This window comes from Anastrepha ludens, chromosome 6, assembly GCF_028408465.1.
Source record: "Anastrepha ludens isolate Willacy chromosome 6, idAnaLude1.1, whole genome shotgun sequence".
Classification (NCBI taxonomy): Eukaryota; Metazoa; Arthropoda; class Insecta; order Diptera; family Tephritidae; genus Anastrepha; species Anastrepha ludens.
Genome location: NC_071502.1, coordinates 100,668,052 through 100,691,031, shown reverse-complemented (window position 1 = coordinate 100,691,031; position 22,980 = coordinate 100,668,052). Strand labels below are relative to the sequence as shown.

Here is a 22,980-nt window from a genome sequence, read left to right as displayed (position 1 = left end):
TTGATTTTATCTTAGCTTTTGCCTAAGTGCGTAAAATGGGCAAGTCATGCTACCCATTTCACCTATTATTCGAGGTCGGTGTTTTGGGGCGCATCTCTGGTTCAGTGCCACTTGATATTTCACTCAAATTTGTAATGTGATTCAATTATGAGGTTTCGAAAAGTCAAATCAAATGAAAGTGCAAAAAGTCTGAAAGTTTACATGATTCAATATACTCGTACGTATGTACATACAAAGAATATAAATCCAACGTTTTTTCGGCCCATTTATATTAACTTCTTATTTACTTTTGACTGCAAATAACGTTTCGTTCACTTTTGATATTTCAATTTAGGCTAACAGCACAATAGCAGCGCAGTAGCAGCAGAGTAGCAGCCGTAGCAGCAGCTCTAACCAATAGCGGCAGTAATAATGTTGCTATTGAAAAAACTTTTAACATAATTCGTCGAGCTCTTTCTCAAGTTTGTTTTGAAAAATTACTCGTACTATTTTGATAGTTTCGCTGGCAAAAGGAAAAACTCCACAAAATTTTTCAAAAAAATTCATCCTTTAAATTAGCAATGACTTATAATCGTCGCCGGAACATATGTAAGATGAAAATATCAAATCTTATGTTGAAGTTGTAAATATATTTTTGATTTTTACTGATATTTTTTGTTTTATTCGTGCGTGCTGCTTTATCGTTATTATCTGGCTGCTGCTGAAAACTCCACTTTGTGCCTTTAACGGTACATGTTTTTACAGTTTCTTTGGGCGATTTTCATCAATATCCAAATCCCACACAGCAAATAAAAGCTCAACTCAATCGACGCCAAAATTCTGATCCCTTCGAACGTGATCCATTCAAAATCCAATCATACAATTTTCGCTACGCCGAACGTCCATCATCTTCCCTAGCGAATTTGGCCAATAGCTGCGCTCAACCATCGCATCAGTCGCCATCATCGCAAAAACGTTTTGAGACATTTTTCTACAATTATGACTTCACTTCTTCTGTGCATGACAAAGAAAATTCTCGAACAAACAAGTTTCGCGAATTTCGTCGACGGAAATTCCTTTTGGATCACCAACAACAAAATCCGACAACGGCGACCATGCACGAACGATTGCACCCAAACAATGGCAATGGCACAAGACGTACAGCCGCTGAGTCCGCTACAGCTGCAGCAAATCCAGGCGTCAACTCTGGTCGGGCCAGCCTATCGGGCAGTGAATACGAACGTATGCGCGGAAGCGACAATGGCGGCCGACATCATCAAACACTTGGCTGTGCCACAGATACAAGCAGCATTGGCACATCCGGTGTGCCCCGTGCAGAACGCGAATATGTTGGCACAACCTCCCAAAAGTACGGTCGTACGACGAATGCGTGCTCTACTGGGAACCGAGAATACATGCGGGCGCTTGCCTCTGCTCACATCGGTGCATCGGCCCAACCAAACTACCTTGGTCGGGGCCGTTGCAACAGCCCCTCGACCCTCGAATACATTCGACAGCTGCGCGTTGAAGCGACGGGTGACGGGCGCGTTATTAGACAGCAAGGTTACAACTCCAATGGCTCATTGCTTGATAGCGCGAAGGGCGCTGACTTTCAAGAATTGTCATGCTCAAGAGCGTCATCGTCAAAACATGTTCGACAACCCTTACATACCATACGTTCAGCTTCCCCGAATCGGGTAACTACGACAGTGGAGAAGTCGGAGGACACTTGTTCTGGTTGCCAAATCAATATCAGCATCAAAGGTTTGGACTCAACCGAATTGGGCGATAATGTTGTTATCAAGATCGAGTCGGATAACAATACACCCACTAAAATGAGTCCGAAAACGGACACTAAGAATGCGCAGCATACTATAGCTAAATTAATGGAAATCAGACATAACTCCGAAATGAACCGCAATCTCGATATTAAACCGGGAACTTTTGCACACCAGCAAAGGGCAACAATACATGACTCATCATCTGCATCTTTTGTAATCGATAAAAGTCTCTCCAAGTTTGCGATGACTTCCTCCGACGAGCGCGAGCTACGTAAGTTCAGGCCACGCAGTTCTTCTCATTCCCGCTTGCCTGTCACTTCATCAACTGCACGTGTAATGGGGTTCGCCTCTTTCACCAACCCAATGCGCGTACCGAATAGCAGTGAAGGTATTAATCGCAACGCAAAAAATTTATCCAATGAACGTATGCCGAGCATGGTTCCATGGCGCTTGGATACGACAGTGAGGCATGGGTTTTCGCAGGATGACGATGTCATGAAACCAGCGCATGCACGTGCCTCGAGTCCGATCAAGCACTCGCGACCCTCATACGATGTCACGCTCAGCGATGTGCGCAAAATCCGTCGTCAGGCAGTTGTTGCAGCCTATAAACCTCTTTCTTTACAGCGCACACCCAACACTACGCGTAAAGCTGAAGATTACGGTAGTGGGGGATGTAGCAAAGCAAGCAGCACAGCGGCGGACAGTGAGAAGGGCAAGCAATTGACACCCGGCAAAGCTGCAGCGAGCTGGAAAGCTGATGATGTGCGCCACCGACAATCACATCACTCTTTGCGTGGTTTGAAGGAAAGCAAAGACACCGTAAACTCGCATCCAAACTCGCAAATGGAACTCAGACGTTCGCCCACGATGATCTTGCGACCCAGCAGATCGAACATTCGGCCGGGCCAAACAACACAGTTTGCAACGGACAGTCAAAGCCACTTGAGTGTTAAGACCACCCCAGTCAATGTCAATATCAATGTGTTTGCGGACAAACTTAAGTTGTTACGTGTTTGAAAAATTTACAATAACTTAACGAAGACCTGTCGAATTAGCAAGCATGAAATTGCAAACGCACAATTTTTGGAATTTTGAACCGTGATCAGTATTCTGCCAACACAAGTCATAGTAGGTACCTATGGAAGCTCAGTCGAGTGAGCAGACGTAGTAGACACGGCAGTAGGATTTTTGAAATGTGTGTCATTACGCTTGCCTTCCTCAAAGGAAAGCAAGAAGATGGTATGCATTTTAAGTGTTCAATTCAGGTCTACAGTTCGCTTACCTGTGTTTGGTAGAAATTTGAAGGCGTATCGGCATATTAGAAACAAAATTTTATCAACGCTGTGAATGCAATAAAAAGTTCCTGTTGTATTAAAATTTGAAAAGTTTAAAAAATTCCAAATCAAATTGAAATGCAAACTTTGTAAGCTTCTATAGAGATTTCACAAAGTAATGGCGATCCTTAGAAAGTAATAGCGTGAAATCTTTGTAAGCGAATTCATAAGTATATAATGCTAAAATTATATATTTTTTATATTTACTGTACAAATATTTTAAAGTGCAACACACTGTGTATTTGAATGGCTTTGAGGTACTCATCATGGACCCTCTTAATAAAACTAAATTTCCAGATGGTAGAAATATATATAAAATAATCTTTGAATTTTATTTGGAGTTTTGAGAGACGGAGCTTGAGGAAGCGGAAAAGAACTGAACTGAAGGCGAAATATTTTTCAAGTGTTGAATGTATTTTGAGGTTTGCGTTTATTACGAAAATCGTTATTGCCAAAATAACCTCCTAAACAAGTCCAAGCAAGCAAGTCTAAGCCTAAACAAGTGGTATCACAATGAGCTTCCTAGCCTAAATGGGCCATTCTACATTCTCATGGAGAATGTAACCTGAATTGAACGCCTGAGCAGTTTCGATGAAACTTGATTTTTTCTTTCAAATTTTCGAACAAAATTTATTACACTTTATAGGGCACTAGCCAGAGAATTACTTTTGATTTTTTTACATGGCTTTTTTGCACGAAATTCATAATTAAACCAGATCAATTCGGGTGAATAAATCGTAAGGCACACCTTCTTTGCTGGGAGTAAGTAAATAGTACTTTTCAGCTCGAGCGAGCAAAAAGTAAATTTTATTAACATTTTTTAATGAAAAATGAATAAAAAGAAAAACGTGACATTATACTTGTCTATAATATTATACTAACTACCAAAAAATAAATAAATATTGTACAAAATATAGATAAAGTAATAATCAACTCTAGTAAAAGTTTTAAGTGCATAATCTCACACAAAATATTGAATTGTTTGATTAATCACGAAAATTTACGCTGTTTAGAAAATGTCCACATTCTCAAACCCAAGCAAGCGTGAATTCATTTTGTTATTTTCATGAGTTAGGGTGTATTGCTATTTTGCCATCATTTCTTTTGGCTATCACATGCACTAGCTTAGTTCAGTCAGGGAATGTTGATATTCTTTATTTCATTCTCTGGTTAAATCTCCACATAAAATTTATTACCCACAACGGATGACAATTCGGCATCCTTAAAAAATGTTGAAGCAGTCAAGTTATTATTGTAGTTTTGGCTTGAGTTAAAAGGTGAACGCTAGGGTGCTGATATTTTAGTACTTTTGTGGAAGAAAATGATATTCAAATATTTTTCACATATTTTCTCTTGAGAGCAAGAAATGAATTTTTCAGCATCCATTGAATGAGATATGTATTTTTTTGTGAACAATTTATATTATTATGAGTCCCATAATCAAAAATTAACTAAATTTATGCTTTCAAAAATTTGCCATGCAAGAATTACCAATGTTGCCAGGGTTGCCATGTGGCAAATTTTTATAACGATTTTAGCAATTATAATCTCTACATATTCAAACATAAAAACGTAGAATATTTCTTCGAGCATTACGCAAAAACTACATTTTCTGAACCGATGGTATGTGTAACACTCGCTTCAACCAGGTGCTGCCACCTGTTTCTATAAAAGTAAGTATTTTGTTATAAAAAAGACATAAGTATTATAAATACGTATCAAGGTAAATATTTTTAAGAAAACTTTATTTAAAAACCATTTTTTTATAGTGAATTTTATTGTACAAGGAGTAATTTTTCACAAATTCCAATTGATTATTAAGATGTGGGTATCAAATAAAAGGACTTTGAATAAGCTCTAAGTTTTAGGTAGTGTTGCCACCTGTTTTTTTGGTAAATATTGAATTTTACTTAAGTATTTCATTTTATATGCAAGCGAAGCAGCGTATTCCAGTTAGTGTTTGATCAAAATTTGTAATAGCACCAAAGTTGTTCAGACTTAAATTTTCGAATAAATCAAGCATTCCCATATTACGTGTGCATTATAGCGACAATTTTCATTCTGAACTTGATTTTTACAGATAGAAATTATATTACATTTTAGAAAGAAATTTATTTTTGATTCCTTAATAACAAGACATAAAAAAAAATTAAGTAGACTTTTTTCTGATAAAAAGTATGCTTGTATTATGTAGTGAAAATTGACTATATTGACTAAAAATATTAACATTAAATATCATTTTTAAATAAAAGCATTAACATTAAATATTATTTAAAATAATGTATTTGTGCTAAGAACTAAAAAAAATGAACTTCAATTTTTTGTAAACAATAGTAACGATATTTTGATTAAAAATAATAGCATTAAACATAATTTTAAATAACATAATTTGGTAAAAAGTTAAAATAAAATAAAATTTATAAATTCTAAAATTGTTTTTAAGTCATAGTAACGAAAAATATTAAAAATAACTCTACTACTAATAAAATATTAATAAAAAATAAATATTACATTTTTAATTCTTTTTAAACAATAGTACCGATAATCATAAAAATAATGTTCTTGAAATTATTTAGGAATACCAGTAATTCTAGTAAAAAAATATTATATAATATATAATATAATACTCTAAAATTGTTCACAAATGATAAATATTACAAAATATTAAATAAAATTATTTTTTAGTAACAGTAATTCTGTTAAAAAATATTAATAAAAAAAATTGCATTCTTAATTGCATGCATTCTTAATTTTTTTTAAGCTATAGTTACCATTTTTAAATAACAGTAATTGTAGTAAAAAATAATTTTTGCATAACAATAACAACAACACTTATTTGACTAAATTAAACGCATTTCTTTTATCCTCAATTTCTTTAAGCAGATTTTTGCAACTGCTTCTTATGCCCATCTAATATTTTCTTCAACATATACTTCAATTACATTGGTAAAGCAACAAAAAGTTCTCATACGCATTGTATTTTATACTTTATAAAGTATGGTAGTTATATATTTTAAAAATTTTAAATCATAACCTCACTTTTTTTGTTTCTTTTTTGTGGTGCATTGTCAACCAGTTGCTTTACAAATGCAAACACTATTTTTGTTACAATAAATATGATACATATGTTTTCTTACTTTTGTTGAATAGTGTTGTCAATCAATAAATGTTTTCTATATAATAAATATTTTCAACTAATGCTGCGTTTGCAATTATTGCTTCCGTTGGGTTAAATTTGAAGATTTTTTAGCAAGTGCTTGTTTGTTCGTAAATGCAAGTATGTATACTGTATGTACATATTTATATGCATGTATGTAAGGAGTAGTATTTTATAGGTATTGGTGGGTTGCGATCCGTTTAACACTGCCAAATGGTCTCGGAATAGTTTTGTATGTACATACATATATTAATATGCATATGCATGTATGTATATCTTTGCAAGTAAGTTTTTCCTTTTAACCATATTTGTGTAGCTAGCTTTTTATTTAATTTATTTTTTACGGGAAGCAATAATTTTTCATATGATTTTTCTGATATTATTGGTTGTTCGAAAATTGTCGTCGTAAATCCATTCAAATTTCCATGTATGTATACCTTATAAGTATATCTGTACATACACATATATAGAATATGATTTCATTTGTCCGATCCTTTCAAGTCATAGCGCGAATATGTTTTATCGATACTTACTCATCGTCATCATAATTCTGATAAGTAACATAGCGCACGGCCGAACGCTCGCCAATGATCAAAGACTGTGGTGAGAAAAAGAGATAAGGTAAAAATGGAGAAGGTGTGAGATTATTTAGGAAGTGCGTGAGGTGTGCAGAATATTAAATGTACAGTGTGACAAAAGCAAGCAAGTATGCGAAGAGTTGGGAAAAAGCGACTCTGGAAAATAAAAATAAAAGATAAAAACAAAATGTATTGCGAATAAATAAACGAATCATACAAATAAAAGTTTTTAAATTTAATTAACCAAGGAACTAAATTCAACACAAATTAATGAACAAAATTTATATTAAAAAAAATTATTTTTATTTTTATTTAGTAGGAAAATTCATACATAATTCAGCGTTATAAGTTAAAAAACTTAAAAATATTTGGATTGGGAAACTGAATTTCTTACTACATATTTACTTAATTGCACTAAATGTTTATAAAAATACTAGGTCTAAAGCGCTTAATGCGTGATGGAGCCAAAATATATTTGAAATTTGATTTTAAACTAAAATAATAAAATTTTAAGTAACTAAAAGGTAGGAATAGAGGAAAAATATGCAATTTAAATTTAGTATTAAATAACTAAAAGGTAGGAAATCTGAAAAAATTACAGAGTTTTAATAAAATATGCGAAAATTCGCTTTAAAATACTTTAATAAACAAATACAGTTCGAATACATACATTTTCAAACATATTTGCAAAAAAACAAACCAAAAAAAAAAAAATCTTCTCACATAAACGCCATGCGATCTTAAGAGGAACGACCAGAAAGCCAAGCTCAGTTAAATTAAAACAACAAACGATTCTCGCAACTCAAAGCCGTTCACTTTCAAAAGCCTCATTCGTCATGCCTTCACGCATAATGGCTGGACTGTTGGTCGTGGCCATTACCAGCACATCATTGCCTATATTCACATTGCCATTGGCATTCGCAGACACAGACACAGCCACAGACGCAGGCGCAGACGCATCAGCATCGGCATTAACACCTTCATTCACCGTGTTACCAACCTTTTTCTCCTCCTTTGTGGGTGGATTCTTGAGCAGCGTTAACAGTGGAGCATAGAGAAAGCATAAAATTGAAATGCCCACCAACATCCATTCGAAACCGATTGATTTGACTAGTGTACCGCTGAGCGCTGGACCCACAGCAAATCCCACACAAAAGGCGACATCGCCCAAGGCATAAACACTACCATAAACAGCAGAGTGACGTATATCTACGAGATAGCCAAGTTCGGGCATCATTGATGAGTCCACCATGCCGATGGCGAAACCCAAACCAGCATTGGGTAGAATGAGATGCGTAATCGAGGTGGCCATGGGAATCTGTGTGGTAGAATGGGGTAGAAAAACAGAAAGCCAATTTGAAAAAAAATGGCGCAATTGGTATGTGAGCTAACTCGCTTACCATGATCAAGCAACAGCCGATGATAATCAAACCCAAACAGGCAGCAAACCAACGTCCAATCTTATGTCCGAGAGGTCCGAAGAGATTAGTGCCAATGAGGTAACTAATGGAGGCTGGTAAGAAGGCAACACCTTGTTCCCAACGCGTGGCGCCCATATTATCGACCATCCAAAGTGGCAGCGACGGCTCCAACATGGCAATGCCCATATTGGCAAATGTAATTGAGCCTGGAAAGCCGAAGTAAGCAAATGAATAATGAAAATGTATTTAATTTATATGGTCTTCAGTGCCTACCCGCAGCGATCAGTATGTATGGATCACTAATAAGCGCTTTCAGTGAGGGTGGCTCTGTATCGGCACGTTGTATAGACGGTTGCAGCATAAAGAGTTGAAGTAATCCATCGCCCAAAGCCAGTGCGGAGAGTATCAAAAATGGTGCCGATTTGCCAACGAATTCGTACATTACACCCCCGAATGGTGGACCGATGAGCACGCCCAATGCTAAGCCACCCAGTGCCACGCCCATTGCATTGCCACGTTCCTTGTCATCCGTATAGCGATCTGCCAACATGCCCATACCCGAGACAGAGGAGCACGATGAACCGATGCCTTGTAGCGCACGCGCCACAAACAGTACCAAATACGAACGTCCGAAGGCGAAGACTTAGCAGATGAAATGGGAATTTGAAGTTTGATTTATCTACAAGTATTTTATAATATATGAGGCGTACTTACTCAGTGTTGACAGAAACATGATAACGAAACCGGCGAACATAGGAATGCTGTAGCCGATTCTGTGGATGAGAAAGTTGAAAGAAGATTGACATTAATTATGGGAACTCAACTCGAAAATATTAAAAAATTTAAAAACAGTTACTATTCTGCTTTGAGGAACATCAAATCGATGAAGATTCCGCAGTTGACAAGTGTGTGCTGCGAAAGTTCTTAAACGCACACATCGAACAGGTTTCGAGGTATCGTGTTTGAGGTTCACGAAGCTGCCACGGGGTATGCTATAAGGCGTTCTAGTGTAGTGTAAGCTTACCTGTGTGTCAAAGGTCCAACGATCGGATTAACTAGCAATTGTACGAAAGCCTTCGATGCGAATAGAATGCCCACTTCAACGGTCTCGCCCACCAACTCTTTGTGTCGCTCTTCCAACTCTCGATATAAGGTGAAATTTTCTGTAAAAGTTAATAATATTAACAATTAACAATAATAGCAAAAAAGATACGGGCGGAGATTCTAGTTTTAACCATCGCGAATAGCCTTTTGTAAGGATGGCCTCTTGACCTTGTTCATTGTGCTCAACCAAAGTTGCCGGCCGATCTTTAAACCCTATCCCTATTTTAGTAAGCAAAACAGTTTAACGTAAACAAGGAGCTTACAGACGGCCTTCCATATTTCGAGCCTTCAACTTGTCGGTTATCCAAAAACTAGCTTTTGCTTTAACTTAACACACCTTAGCCAGTTTTAAGAAATGTTGAAGCCGATGCGGCAACTAGATATTCCCATTCAGATTTATTAGTTCTCTTTTCTGATGATCATATATTTAACAGGTAGTCCAGAAAGCGAGTCTAGTTGCACTTTGTTTTCGGGAGAGATAGCGATTTCAGCAGGGTATGTTAGAGATTCAAGCTGAGCTTGTTTTCATATGTGGGAAATTATGAGACTATTTCTGTGTCAAACTCTTTTCCAAAACCAGTGCAAGCCTTTTCTAACATTTTTTCAGAGGATAGATTTTCTTCCTTCCTATAGTAGGAACGAGCCCAGGGTTCTGTGTCTCCTGTGTCCAAATGCCTCACACTTGGTGATTAAGTGTTCCATAGACTCCTCTTCATCAGAGTAGAACTTGTATGATCTTGTACTAGATAACCGTATTGTGTTACCATAAAGTGTTTATTACAGGCAGAGTGACATGTAATTGCTCCACAAAGTAATCTGAGGCCCTTTTTATCTATGGTTAGAGCAGATTTTGCTCTGTTGGCATTGAAGTTCAAAAACTTTTTGGAGTGAATAAGGCCGCTTGTACCGTTCCAGTGTTCCCTGATTTTTGTTTGGATCCATTTTCTGGTTTCCTGTTTTATATTATTTTTGTTAAAGCCGAGAAATGTGTTTGGTCCAACAAATAAACCTTCTACCCCTTTTTTGGCATAAACGTCTGCCTCCTCGTTTCCTTCGTGCCCCTCATGTCCTGGTACCCAAATCAGTGAGACCTGATTATGAGTGGCCAGTTTGCTGAGTGCATTTTTACACTCTATTAGGACTTTTGACTTGAATGTGAAGCTATTCAAGGCTTTGAAAACCTATTGGCTGTCCGAGAGTATTTTAATTTTTACTTTCTCGAACCCTCTTTTTGATTTCCACTTATTACTTTGCATCAAGATTGTATTCGGTTTATTAAAATTGTATTCCGATTTGTATCTCTGTTGTTGTTGTTGTAGCAGCATAAACAGTCCCCATACATATACGGAGAATACTGCTGAGGTGACAGTCCTTGGCCGGGTATAAGTCCGGGTCGTTCCGGTTACGTAGAACCGATTGTCGTGGGAACTTTATCGATAGCTAATTTCGCTGGTGCTTGAATAAAATGGTTTAAAAAGGGCAAGAGAAGCCAGAATTTCATCAAAAGCCATCTGTTTTGGCCTTAGGTGGCAGGCAGCTAAACATTTTCGAGCTTTTGTTAAGTGGAAGGACCATCGACGCCTCCAGAAGAGCCGTCATGAAGTTGCTCTTTAGTTACTCAACGGACCAAAACTTTATCAGTTGGGAAGCTCTGCAGAAAAGTTTGCAGACTCTAGTGACAAGGTGAAGCAAAATTAATCACCCTATCGGAAGATTTATAGTTTTTGCAAATGGCGTCGTGCGTCAAAAAGTCAGAAAAGTTTGCAGACTCTAGTGACAAGGTGAAGCAAAATTAATCACCCTATCGGAAGATTTATAGTTTTTGCAAATGGTGTCGTGCGTCAACCATATTTGACACTTGGGAACTGGACAGCTGCAGTATACAAACAGGCAAGCAAAGTCCAAAAAAAAGATCTCCATCACTCAAAATCATTTTTTTATTTAGTAAAAAAGTTATTCGAAAGCGAAATTGGATGATTACTTTTGCGCCACCTGTAGAACTGTAGAAGTCATTTTAGTAGCTGACCTTATCAACTATTCGCATCATCTACACTTTAGTCTGACTAAGAGCTGAATTCTGCAGTCTCCTACCAAAATTGATACCTCCAGTTAGGATTACTTATTTTACACACTTAATACTCCAAACAGTTTAAGGATTAAGTGATCATCCAAGGCGGTTATGTAACTACACTCTTTACACTCATAATTTTGCAGAAGCATTGTTTGTCATATTTTTTATATGTTTTCAGTGCTCACCTTCTGGACTTAGCGTTGACACCTCCACTGTTGGCAGTGGCTCGCCATTTGGGCTGCAGGGTGATTGAGTGGGTGGCGGTGGAGTGTGTGTGGTGAGTGGCGTGCGTGGATAACTGTCGAGCGGTGCATCCGGATGGCGTATGTCGTACAGGAACTCGGGTATTATAGGAACTGCAAGAGAACGAGAAAGAGTAAAAATAATAAGAAGAAAAAACTTTGAATGTTGCTTGGCAGGATGTTGTCAATTAAGTTAATATTCTATGGGTTTTGTTGTTGCTACGTGCATGTGCACGTTACAGCAATTTGCAAACAATTAAGTAACGCGGCAGAAAGTTGGTAGGTCGTACTCGTAAATGGTTTTAATGTTGTTAAAAGCTGTTAATGGTCGCTTTAAATTGTGTAGACGAGTTGTAAATTAATTGCAGCGCTGCTGTCACTGGATTTTTGTTTATTTCCTTTTTTGTTTGTCGCCTGAGGTTACCAAGCCCCAGTGTTTGTTGGGTATTGTTTTGTGTGGTGCCACTTGATGGCCTTGCGTAGACGAAAGCAATTTCAGTGAAGTTAAATTGAATTAGGCCAAACGCACAGTGATTGAGGCGGTGAGCGTTTCTAAGAGTAGTTAATTACTTTCAGTGGTGATGTTGAATTTCGTTTAGAAAGTTTAAATTTTAGAAAAAATGTGTGTACTTTAGAACTTTAACTAACAGCAGAGGGTTTAACACAAGAAGTGTACCGGTAATTCTGCCCTTAACGGGTTAATTTCATATTGTACAATCAATACACTTGCAAACAGCGTCGCTCATTTATCGAGAGAGGCTAATAACGTTTTCTGAACAGCCATTCGGAGGCGGCATAAAACTGTAGGTGCCACCATTTATGGAAAACAACAAGACGCACACCACAGATAGGAGGAGGGCTCGGTCAAAACATCCATTAAGGGTGTAAGCGCCAATTATAAGTACTAAAAAGTAAATTCCATGTATCAAAAGTGCTATAATGAGAGTTAAATTTTTCACATAAACATCAAAATGGTTCATTAACGTCGTAATTTGTTCAGAAAATAGTACTGATAGCTACTTAAAGAGTTATAAAAAATTTACTATTCTCTAGTGAGGTCAAAGTTCGAGTATGTCTCAGTAATTTGGAATCAGATTTATACTGTTTATTAGTAAAGGATTGAAAGAGTTCAGCGTAGCTTTGTTCGGTTTGCTCTGCAATCTCTTTATTTTAACGTGGCACGCCCACCTTTTCAATCCCGTTGTATGTTAATGAATTTCAAATGGTGCGTACTACACCCGCTCTGATGTTTATCTAAGACATTGTCTGTGGTATCATTGGTTGTCCAGAGTAAATAAGCTTCAATAATCCCCAAAAGATTTGGTGTTTTCACTTTACGTTGCATGTTAAAATTTTTAAATCAACTTATTAAAATCATGCATTTATAATAGGCTTCTTAATAAAATGAATAGAATTTTTAATATACTCGATATTGATTTCGCCCTGCTAAGACTTCTATTTTTATCTAAGCTGGAAATAAATGATTTTCAGGACTAATATTCAAGTCATTTTGAACCTCTAGCCGGTAAGTTTTCGTCACCATAGACTTAATAAATGAATTAAGAAAAAAACGTATATTGTCAGGGCACATTAGGCTGCTGGTAACAACAAGAGCAGTGCATTTAGTTTTTGCATTTTACCCCTAAGACTCTAAAATCTATAAACAAACATTGACAGTTTAGAGTAATTTAAGCTAAGTTTGGCTATTTAGATACCAAATGTAGAAAAAAATTAAATCCACTGCTCCACGCATATTATCTGGTCAACTTTCCATTTTTAAGACGCAATTATTTATTAAACCCTCACCCCATTTGTGAAGCAGTACCGAAAAAACTAAAAATATTATCCTAGAGCTCTAAAGAATGCTCAAAATCGTTTTTACATGGATGAAAATGCTCAAGTCAGCAAAAAAAAAAAATCTCAAAAATCAATAATTATTTTTAAAATAAAAAATAAAATAAATAAAACAAAAAAGAGATAAAATATTTAAATTTTAGCCGCTTAAAATTTGGACTTTACTATACAATGAAAAATTTATAAATTGTTTGGATCTTCCTAATCCATCTAAAAAAAAACAAACAAAAATTACGGAAATCAATGAAAATTTTCAAATTGTGAATCAGAGTTTAAAAAAATTCAAAATATTTTCGTAGAGCTCTAAAGAGTGCTCGAAATTTTTTTACATGGAAGAAAATGCTAAACTCGTCGAAAAAATTTTCAAAAATCAATGATAATTTTCAAATTGTGAATCAGACTTTAAGAAAGTTGAAAATAACGGGTGATTTTTTAGCTATTATCTTTTTAAACAGTTGGTTTAAACAGCTGACGCACGTTTCGTATTTTGTTTCACTGTCAAACATCTTCAGTTTGGTCTATAATTTAACCATGAATCGTCTTACAAACGAACAACGCTTGCAAATAATTGAATTTTATTATAAAAATGAGTGTTCTGTTAAGAAAGTTTATCGCGCGCTTCTTCCACTTTATGGTCAGTTTAATCGACCCACTGAAGCGGCTATTCGAGCTATTGTGACTAAATTTAGAACCAAATTTACATTATTGGATATCAAACCACCAACACGCTTACGTAGAGTGCGAACTGAAGAAAATATCGCAGCTGTATCGGCCAGTGTTAATAATGACCATCAATTATCGATTCGTCGCCGTTCGCAGCAATCGGGAATCTGTTACCTGTTACTCAACAACGTGGAAATTTTTGCGAAAGGATTTAGATGTGAAGCCTTTCAAAATACAGCTGGTGCATGAATTGAAGCCGAACGATCTACCGCAACGCAGAATGGTGGTGAATGGGCGCTTGGAATGTTGGACGAAGATCCACTTTTTTATCGAAAAATTGTGTTCGGCGACGAAGCTCATTTTTGGTTCAATGGGTACGTAAATAAGCAGAATTGTCGATTTTGGAGTGAAGATCAGCCAGAAGAATTGCAAGAGCCACCATTGTATCCGGAAAAGGTCACAGTTTGGTGCGGTTTATGGGCTGGATGTATCATCGGACCGTACTTCTTCAAAGATGCTGCGAATCGTAACGTAACTGTGAATGGTGAGCGCTACCGTGAAATGATATCTAACCTTTTTTTGCCCAAAATGCAAGACCTTGACTTGCATGACATGTGGTTTCAGCAAGACGGTGCCACATGCCACACAGCACGCGTAACAATGGACTTGTTGAGCGGCGAGTTTGGTGAACATTTTATTTCACTTTCGGGACCTGTCGATTGGCCACCCAGATCGTGCGATATAACGCCTTTAGATTATTTTTTGTGTTGCTATGTTAAAGCTCATGTCTATTCAGACAAGCCTGCTTCAATTAACACATTGGAAGACAACATTAAAGCATTTATATGTGAGAAACCGGCCGAAACATTGGAAAGAGTATGCCAAAATTGGACTAAGCGGATGGACCATTTGAAGCGCAGTCGCGCTTCATTTGCATGAAATAATCTTCAAACATTAAATTATATGGACTGTACTATCGATTTAAATAAAAATTTCATGCATTTTTCTGAATTTTACGTGTGTGCTTTTTGAAAAACTTTCCTATAGCTCTTAAAAAATCACCAGATACTTATCTTGAGTTCTAGAGTTCAAACAAATCATCGAAATATTCTTTATATGGCCGAAAATTTTGAACTCTGTCTGGAAATAAAAATTTGTGAAAATGGTTTTCCACTTCAAATTTTTATTTTTTTATACTAAAACTTTTTTTTAATCTGAAAAATCGATATATTTTTTATATTGAAGAATATGCTGCACAATGTTTGCAAAAAAACAAAATTTTTTTTTCGAAAATCAATGAAAATTTTTAAATTGTGAATCAGAATTTACAAAAATTAAAAATATTTTATTAGAGCTCTAAAGAATGCTCGACATCTTTTTAAAAAATGCTTAAAAATCAATAAAAATTTTTAGCCACTTCAAACTTTCACTTTTTTTATATTAGAATTGAATGAACTGCATATCCAAAATTTTTTTTAATCTGAAAAATTTATATATTTTTATATGGAAGAATATGCCCAACCATGTCTGCAAAAAAAAAAAAACAATCCGAAAATCAATGAAAATTCTTAAATCGTGAATCAGACCTTAAAAGGTTGAAAATATTTTTTTTAGAACTCCAGAGTTCTAACGAATTCTCGAATTCGTTTTTATATGGCATTAAATGTCTTACTGAATACAGAGTTTTTAATTTTGTTTTTAATTTACTGAATTTTTTAATTTTTCCACAAAGTTTAAAACTTGGATTTATATGCTTATATTGTAGAATGAACTAAGTTTTTATTAAAAATTAGTTAAAATTAAACAAACAAAAAAAATTATTGTCAAAACTTTTCTTAAGCTCGAGAGTTCTAACAAATGTTCGAAATCTTTTCTATGCAAAAAAAAAAAGATCGAAAATCAATGAAAAGTTTTCGTCACTTCAAAATTGCACTTTATTATATAATATAAGAATTCAATGGGTTATAAAACTGCATACCCAAATTTAGTTTCTAGAAAAAGTTTGAAGTTTTTAATAAATTTTCTGAATTTTTGTTTTTATAAAAAATTAGTTAAAATGAAATAAAAAAATGTTTACCAAATTTCTCCAATAACTCCTATTACTCGCATTTTGAACACAGGTGTACGACTAGGTGAAAATATAGCCCCAACACTGACGTCGTTTTCGCAAGCAATGATACCCCCAAGCAGCGTTGCTGCAACATAAAAAACACAACATGGTAGTTACAACAGATATTCATATTTACATAAACGCAGGCTCACTTGCCTAGACTACAGTTACATTCAAACAAACCACATTTCCGCAAGTTGGTCGTTTAGTCGACCAGACAACCATTTACACGAGTTATGATTAGCTGTCGGCAGCTTTAGTTCAACCCCTTCTTGGCGGCTGCAGTGCTGTTGATGGCGTTGCGTGGTGCACCGGTACCGGAAGTGGGTCGTTATAAACTTTTACAAAATTCAATTTGTTATTTAGTAGCTACACATTGCATATACATACATACATATTTTGTACGACCTCTTATGGAGCTCGCTCGCAAGGTGAACAGACAATTCACAACAAATTGCAATACTAATTCAACTTTATAATACAAGTACATATGTTTGCATGTGTAAGTAAGGTTGCCCTATTGTATAAGTGCGGACAATTAATGCACGTGTAAATGTCTTCATTTGCGGAACTTTCTTGTATGGCCTGAACTCTTTTGCAAAGCGCCAATACAAGGTGGCGCAAAATTAATCACTCTATTGGGTGATATATAATGTTGGCAAATAGCGTCGTACGTTAATCGTATTTAACATTTGTGGACTAGGCAGCTGCAGCATTCAAGCAGACAAGCAATGGAGCGTCTAAAGGACAAAATAAGATACATTTCCATCACTTAAGGGCTTAGGGGTAGTCAGAATTTTCCAAAATAGGATTTCTTTAAAGTATAATATCTTAAAAATATTGTGTGAAAATTTGAAGTGAATCCGATAAAAACTTTTCGAGTTATTCAACAATTATCAAAGGGCGCTCGGGCGCTCGTTAGCAAAACTTTAAATGCGTTTTTCTCAAAACTACGTTTTTTGAATTGGTGATCACTATAACTTCAAAACCGCTTGGTAGATTTCAATAAAATTTATACTACTTTTGAAAAACATAAAAAACTCGTGCCTCGTAGGATTTTTTTTTCAAAAATTTCGATTTTTTTAAACAATTAATTGTAGGTTTTTTTCTCGAAAATCTGAAAAATATTTCCTGAGGCCGCCATATTGTTAATTTTGAAAAAAAGCTTTGATCAATCTCAAGATTCTCTATCAATAAAACTAATATCTCTTGTCCGATTGATTTTATCAAAAAAAAAAAATTTTTTTGTGAAAATCATCATTTTTTCGGGCCTCTGACTACCCCTAACTCCTTAAAATATATTAATTTTATTTTTAATAAAAAAATTAAGTTAAATAAATGAAATAAAATATTTTTCTAGTATAAAAACTTAACAGGACGATTAATTTTGCGCCACCTTGCAGTATGCTGGCTTGTGCCAAATTACTTATTTACCAATAGGTTGGCTAGTACTATTGGCGCTCGAGTGAATGTGGTATGCGCATACGCTCGTTTGCTGGAAGAATATCATAACTCAAAAAATCGAAAATTCAACAAAAGCGGTATCAAAGTTTCAATTTACTATGCCTCCCCGAGTAAAAGTGAAGACACATTTTCAGCTACAGAGATGCTATTAAAAGATACTGCAAAGAATTTATTACACGGCCTCAAAGAAGGGCTCTGCATACTTCTCTCAATTTTTTTTTGTTTTGGCTTATGCCATTCTTTCAGCAAGCGAGTGATATACAAATATATCTGTAATACTTATGTACTTATGCATGTATACATGCAAATTTGTTGAGCTAATAGATTGAAATGTTTACAAGCTCATAACCAACTTTGGGCATGAGTGTTAGGTTGTCGAGTGCTTAAGCACTTAAGTGGCTGATGCGATAACTGCAATTAAATGCAAGCCAACTGTATTCAGTGCATATGAAATAAGTTACTATGTTAAGTAATGTAATGAATACCAGGTAACATGCATTGTCTATGATTGAGCCTGGATGCGAATAAATATTTCGTATAAACATTTGTAAGTATGTGTTTATGAACAAAAAAGGGTCTCTACTTAACATTAGTAGGCTATTTGTACGTAGGAGGGTGAAATGGTTGAAGTACCACTCTGGCACTCCCAAATAGCACTAAAGCTCCATTTTGATACCAATAGGCAGATGTCTACAACGAGCCCGAGCTGTTGATTTAATGGAGAAGATTGATGGGATTTATGTTGGCGCACTACCCCAGGCTGTCGAGGAAAGGAGCACCCAGTGACCTTAATCGTCTAGCTGCTAAACCCGGACATTTACAGAGAAAGTGCTCAACAGTCTCCTTATCTAAAAGGCTATTTGTGAAATGCGAGTACATATTCATGTATGTCTTCTCCATAAATAGCATAAGTAGTTTTGAGAAAACATCTGTGGCTTTTTTTGAAAGGTTTCTTTGTTGAAATAAACATAACAACGAAACAATTTAGAGCTAAGGTAGGAAAACCTATTTCACATTTTTAAGCGCTATAATTTTTTCTGAAAATTTTGCGATAAAATGGCCTATCCTCAAGTAATTATAACTTTTAGATTTAAAGTTGTATCCTATTTTATACCCTCACAAATAAAGTGCGCAGTTTTCGGATAACTTGTATGAATTTTAAGCAAAAGAGTTACCAAAAGGGTGCTATTCCGTAAGGGTTGCTATTTCATCATTCCATATTTGACAAACAAATGGAATTGTAATTACTTAATGTCGGGTTTGGGTCAAAAAATTATCTCCTCGATAGAGTACCATTTTTGAATCCGCGGCTATGTCAAAAAGCATAATTTCTATTGTTGTAGCGTACATAATCCACAAGTGTTCGAACAAGTATCAAATGCATCAACTATTTGCTGCGGTTTATGTCATGGCGGTATCATGGCCTTTGTCGGGAAAAACCCGAGTCATTCGGGTAACTTAGAGCCGGGTGCCATGGGAATGTAAATAGTTGGTCCAACCCAGCTCTATCTTAAGTTTAATAGGAAAACTGGGTCTTGATGAGGTACTGTGCTGAGTAGAGGGCATAAAAGACCATAAGTTCGAAGTGAAAACCTCCAATAAATCTAACTCTAACTCTAAAACTAAAATAGTTGGATATGTAGCCCAAATGCAATCAAACTAAAAAGTCTCCCAAATATCAGTCGACTGCCCGATCAGCAAGGGATTCCTCTACAAGCGCACACTGCAGACCAATGGGATATAGTTGAAGAACTTTCTGTGGCTAGAGCTTGACAGCATCGTTATAATTGGATAGGATTACTTGCATATCCAAAATTGATTTAATCGTTTGATTTGTCGAGGCTGTCACTTGAATGATATGCTATTCTATATGAAGAGAAATTAAAGTTCAGAGTAAAATAGAATCAATTACACACTGCAGTTCTTTTAATTTTTAATTTTTTATTTGTTTATTTAAATTTTTTTCTTATCTGGTTACGCTATACAAGGTAGTTACTCTATCGGCAGATATACCATTTTTGAAAATGGCGCCAATCACATTTGACATTTGTGAGCTCGACAGCTGCAGTGTAAAAACTGATAGGCAGTGGAACACGTAAAGTTTTCCATCACCCAAAATAATTTTTTTTAATTTAATGCAACAGTTATTCGGGAACAAGGTTGATGATGATGATAAATTTTGCGCTACCTTTAGGTCTTTCAAGGGCCATATTAGGGTCATGCTTCATTTCTCAAAATTTGAGTAATTTTATTTTACCAAATACTTATGTGCCCAAATTTTCAGCGAATTTTAAAATGTTCTCCGGGGTGTTCTAAATGCGCACGCTTGAATAATATCGAGGAAATATTCCGAAATTATTTCTGCAATAAACTTTTCTATAGTATCGTTTAAGCTTAAACTCTTCTATCATCCGAAGTAATTTTTTTGGAAAAATTATAAGTATGAACTAATTTTATTTATAAAAAATTCGATTTCTGGAGGTATTTTCAACTCTGTGGTTATAGCCAATTCAATTTTATAATTAAGTGCAACCTTGAAGTTAAAGCTGCTTGATTTTTGCGAGGATTTTCGAAAACTTTTTTGTTGATGTGTTCAATATTTTCTTCCATGGAAAAGATTTCCAAACGTGCTCTTTATATGCATGATGCATAAAAATTTTCAATTTCGTATACCAAAAAAAAAAAAAAAAAAATAAAATAAAAAAATAAATATTTATAATTATAAAAATGCATTCTTTGAAAATTTTTTTATGGAACATTTTCTTTACAAAATAAAATAGTTAAAACTTTGTAACTCGACTCATTCCTATTATTTTGAACAGAGGTGTATGAACATGTGCTGCGATATATCAGCCACGTGCCACATTAATATCGAATAAATTTAATGAGACATTTGTTTTCGGTTTGTGCGCATTAATTCATTTGCTCCCTTTCAGTGACTCGTATTCCTTCCTATGTACCCATGTATCTCCTCTGTAGTAGGAATACCTATATATTCTTTAGCTAAGGTTTTGCATTATTAACTCAGTTGTGCGTTTTAGTTTCGCCTGAATATTTGTCGTCGCACAAAAACTGTATACTAACAAACTTTGAAATAAATTATACCTGAAGCTTCGTGAGTTCCCCCCATTATTCGTACAATTTGCATGCGAAACTAACTTTTTCCACTTTGAGCTCTGCTCACAGGAAGTAATAAGAGAAAAAGGGGAAATGTTTGTAGCAATAAAGGGTTTTTGGTGTTATATACCCAAAATTTAAATTTTTCCTTCACGCTTAATAATTTTTGATACATCAAAACAAATTAAATCAGGAATGCAATGGCGCATTCACACTTTGAGGGTTAGAAACCCCAATTTACAGATTTTTACTGTTCTTAAAGAAATAATGCGAAGTTAAAACTACAGGAAAGTGGCATTGATTTGCTTAAAAGACCTAAGTGCTACTCCATTGTCTCAATTGTAAAATGTTTGATTTTTGAAAAAAGTGTTAATAAAAATAATTCCTTTTTGGGTATTCGCCAATTACACCTTTTTCAACTAATCATCGGAATCCAATGTATTACAGATGAGTCACCCGTACCTCATAAGTCGTGAACTAATTTGGGCATGTTCTGAAGTGCAAATGACTAGTTATTCTGAAGATAGTTTTTTGGAAAAGCTGCTAAATTAAAATATTTCACCAATAATACGTGTACCCCACTATCGTAAGGCGAATAGTGGTTAATACCTAGAATATGTAAAGGGTGTTTTATCGATATCGATAACTACGGTTTGACAGTGAAGAATGGCAAATTGTGTTGACATTTCTGTTCAGAATCGTTTGATAAGTCATCATGAATCGTTTAACGCCAGAACAACGTTTCCAAATGTGGAAATTTACTTTGAAAAAAAAAAAATCTGTTCGCGAAGTTCATAGAGCGAAGTGTTGAAGAAGACGCCGAAATGTCGATTCGTTTGCGTTCACAACTTGTGGGCCTTTGTCCATCGTTTGTGACGACTTTTTACTGATTGGTCTCATTTAAATTAGTCAAAAATTGGACAGATCGAATGGACCATGCCACTCGTAGCCGCGGACGACGGCAATAAAGTTTTTGCCTGCTCATTTATTCTAAAAGTGCTAACTGGAGCCATGGATTGCGCTGATATTTTAGGCAGGATATCTCTTAATATTCCTACTAGGGATGCACTTGTACAACTATGTTATCCTGATTTTATTAATACCCAGCTAAATTTAATTATGCCATCAATACACCTATCAGTTAAGCAAATTAATCAAATTATTGATATTGAAATACCAACTGATAGAGAAGTTTTTTTCTAATATTGGTCGCCTCTCGGGTGGCAATGGAAAACCTACGAGTGTATTTCCTTATATAAAACCAACTACCATTCAAAGGCGGCATAAAAGAGTAGATCACTCCGTTTGTGTAAAAATGTTAAGACGCGCACCACAAATAAGAAGATGGACTCGGCCAAATACCCAACAAAACGTGTAAGCGCATTACCATTTCACAATAATTTCTACATTTCGCATATAAAAAATCTGCACTATTTTCGGTTTCGGTTTTCCTCTAAAACTAATGGAATATTTAGCTACTGAAATTCATGTGAACTCATTTTGCCTGCTGCTGTCTTTAAAAACGCAACCTAATGAGCAAAATCTGGAAAGTGATTCATCGGTGAGTTGGGTAGACGTTGAGCTTCGCGTGTCAGAGACACTTTTACCACAAAAAATAACAAACGGTAACATTAAAACTGGTCTGTTGGTCGCTAAGGAGTAACAAACACCATGGCATAGAGGAGACGGAAAGGAAAAAAGTAGCGGCGTACGTATACAGGCTGCAAGCCGGCAACATAAGCAGATATGTTTAGTTATTCTTCTTAGTACATAAAGTCAGCACGCGAAGTGTGGCTGCCATTAAGTTAGCATAGGCAGAAGGAAACGACGAAGCAGTTAAAGACGAGCATCATTTGCTGTGTCACACTTTTATGTTGACGACATAGCGCCGTAGTTTGTTTGACGAGTTGAGTTGACAGGCTGATTGCTGCTGCGGTTGGTGACTGGTTTGAATGTCTGCAGGACGAAAATATTGTCTTGGAATTTTAGCGAGTAAACAATGTCAAAGGAATGGTGGCACTAAGAACGGATTATTGATAAATATTTCAGTTGGCGCACGGAACCCAATTTGAGCCGAAGTGCTTGGAGCGAAAAAGCGCACG

At 35.6% G+C, this 22,980-nt stretch overlaps 2 protein-coding genes across 6 annotated transcripts in view; one reads left to right on the top strand and one right to left on the bottom strand.

The window, feature by feature from the left end:
• The first annotated feature begins 504 nt into the window (after nucleotides 1-504).
• On the top strand, nucleotides 505-2,902 carry LOC128867196 (uncharacterized). Its single transcript, XM_054108298.1, has 2 exons — nucleotides 505-588; nucleotides 745-2,902. Exons 1-2 carry the CDS (start codon nucleotides 561-563, stop codon nucleotides 2,778-2,780), a joined length of 2,064 nt encoding a protein of 687 aa, XP_053964273.1. The 5' UTR covers nucleotides 505-560; the 3' UTR covers nucleotides 2,781-2,902.
• Nucleotides 2,903-7,175: 4,273 nt separating this feature from the next.
• Nucleotides 7,176-22,980, bottom strand: part of LOC128866405 (synaptic vesicular amine transporter) — a 56,675-nt gene continuing 40,870 nt past the window's right edge. For all 5 annotated transcript variants that reach the window (XM_054107109.1, XM_054107110.1, XM_054107113.1 and 2 more), the window contains exons 3-8: nucleotides 11,614-11,784; nucleotides 9,278-9,416; nucleotides 8,968-9,026; nucleotides 8,527-8,895; nucleotides 8,233-8,459; nucleotides 7,176-8,150 (exon numbers count right to left, since the gene is read on the bottom strand). In XM_054107109.1, the coding sequence (XP_053963084.1) occupies nucleotides 7,635-8,150; nucleotides 8,233-8,459; nucleotides 8,527-8,895; nucleotides 8,968-9,026; nucleotides 9,278-9,416; nucleotides 11,614-11,784 (1,481 nt within the window). In that variant the 3' untranslated portion in view covers nucleotides 7,176-7,634. The remainder of the gene's footprint in view (nucleotides 8,151-8,232; nucleotides 8,460-8,526; nucleotides 8,896-8,967; nucleotides 9,027-9,277; nucleotides 9,417-11,613; nucleotides 11,785-22,980) is intronic.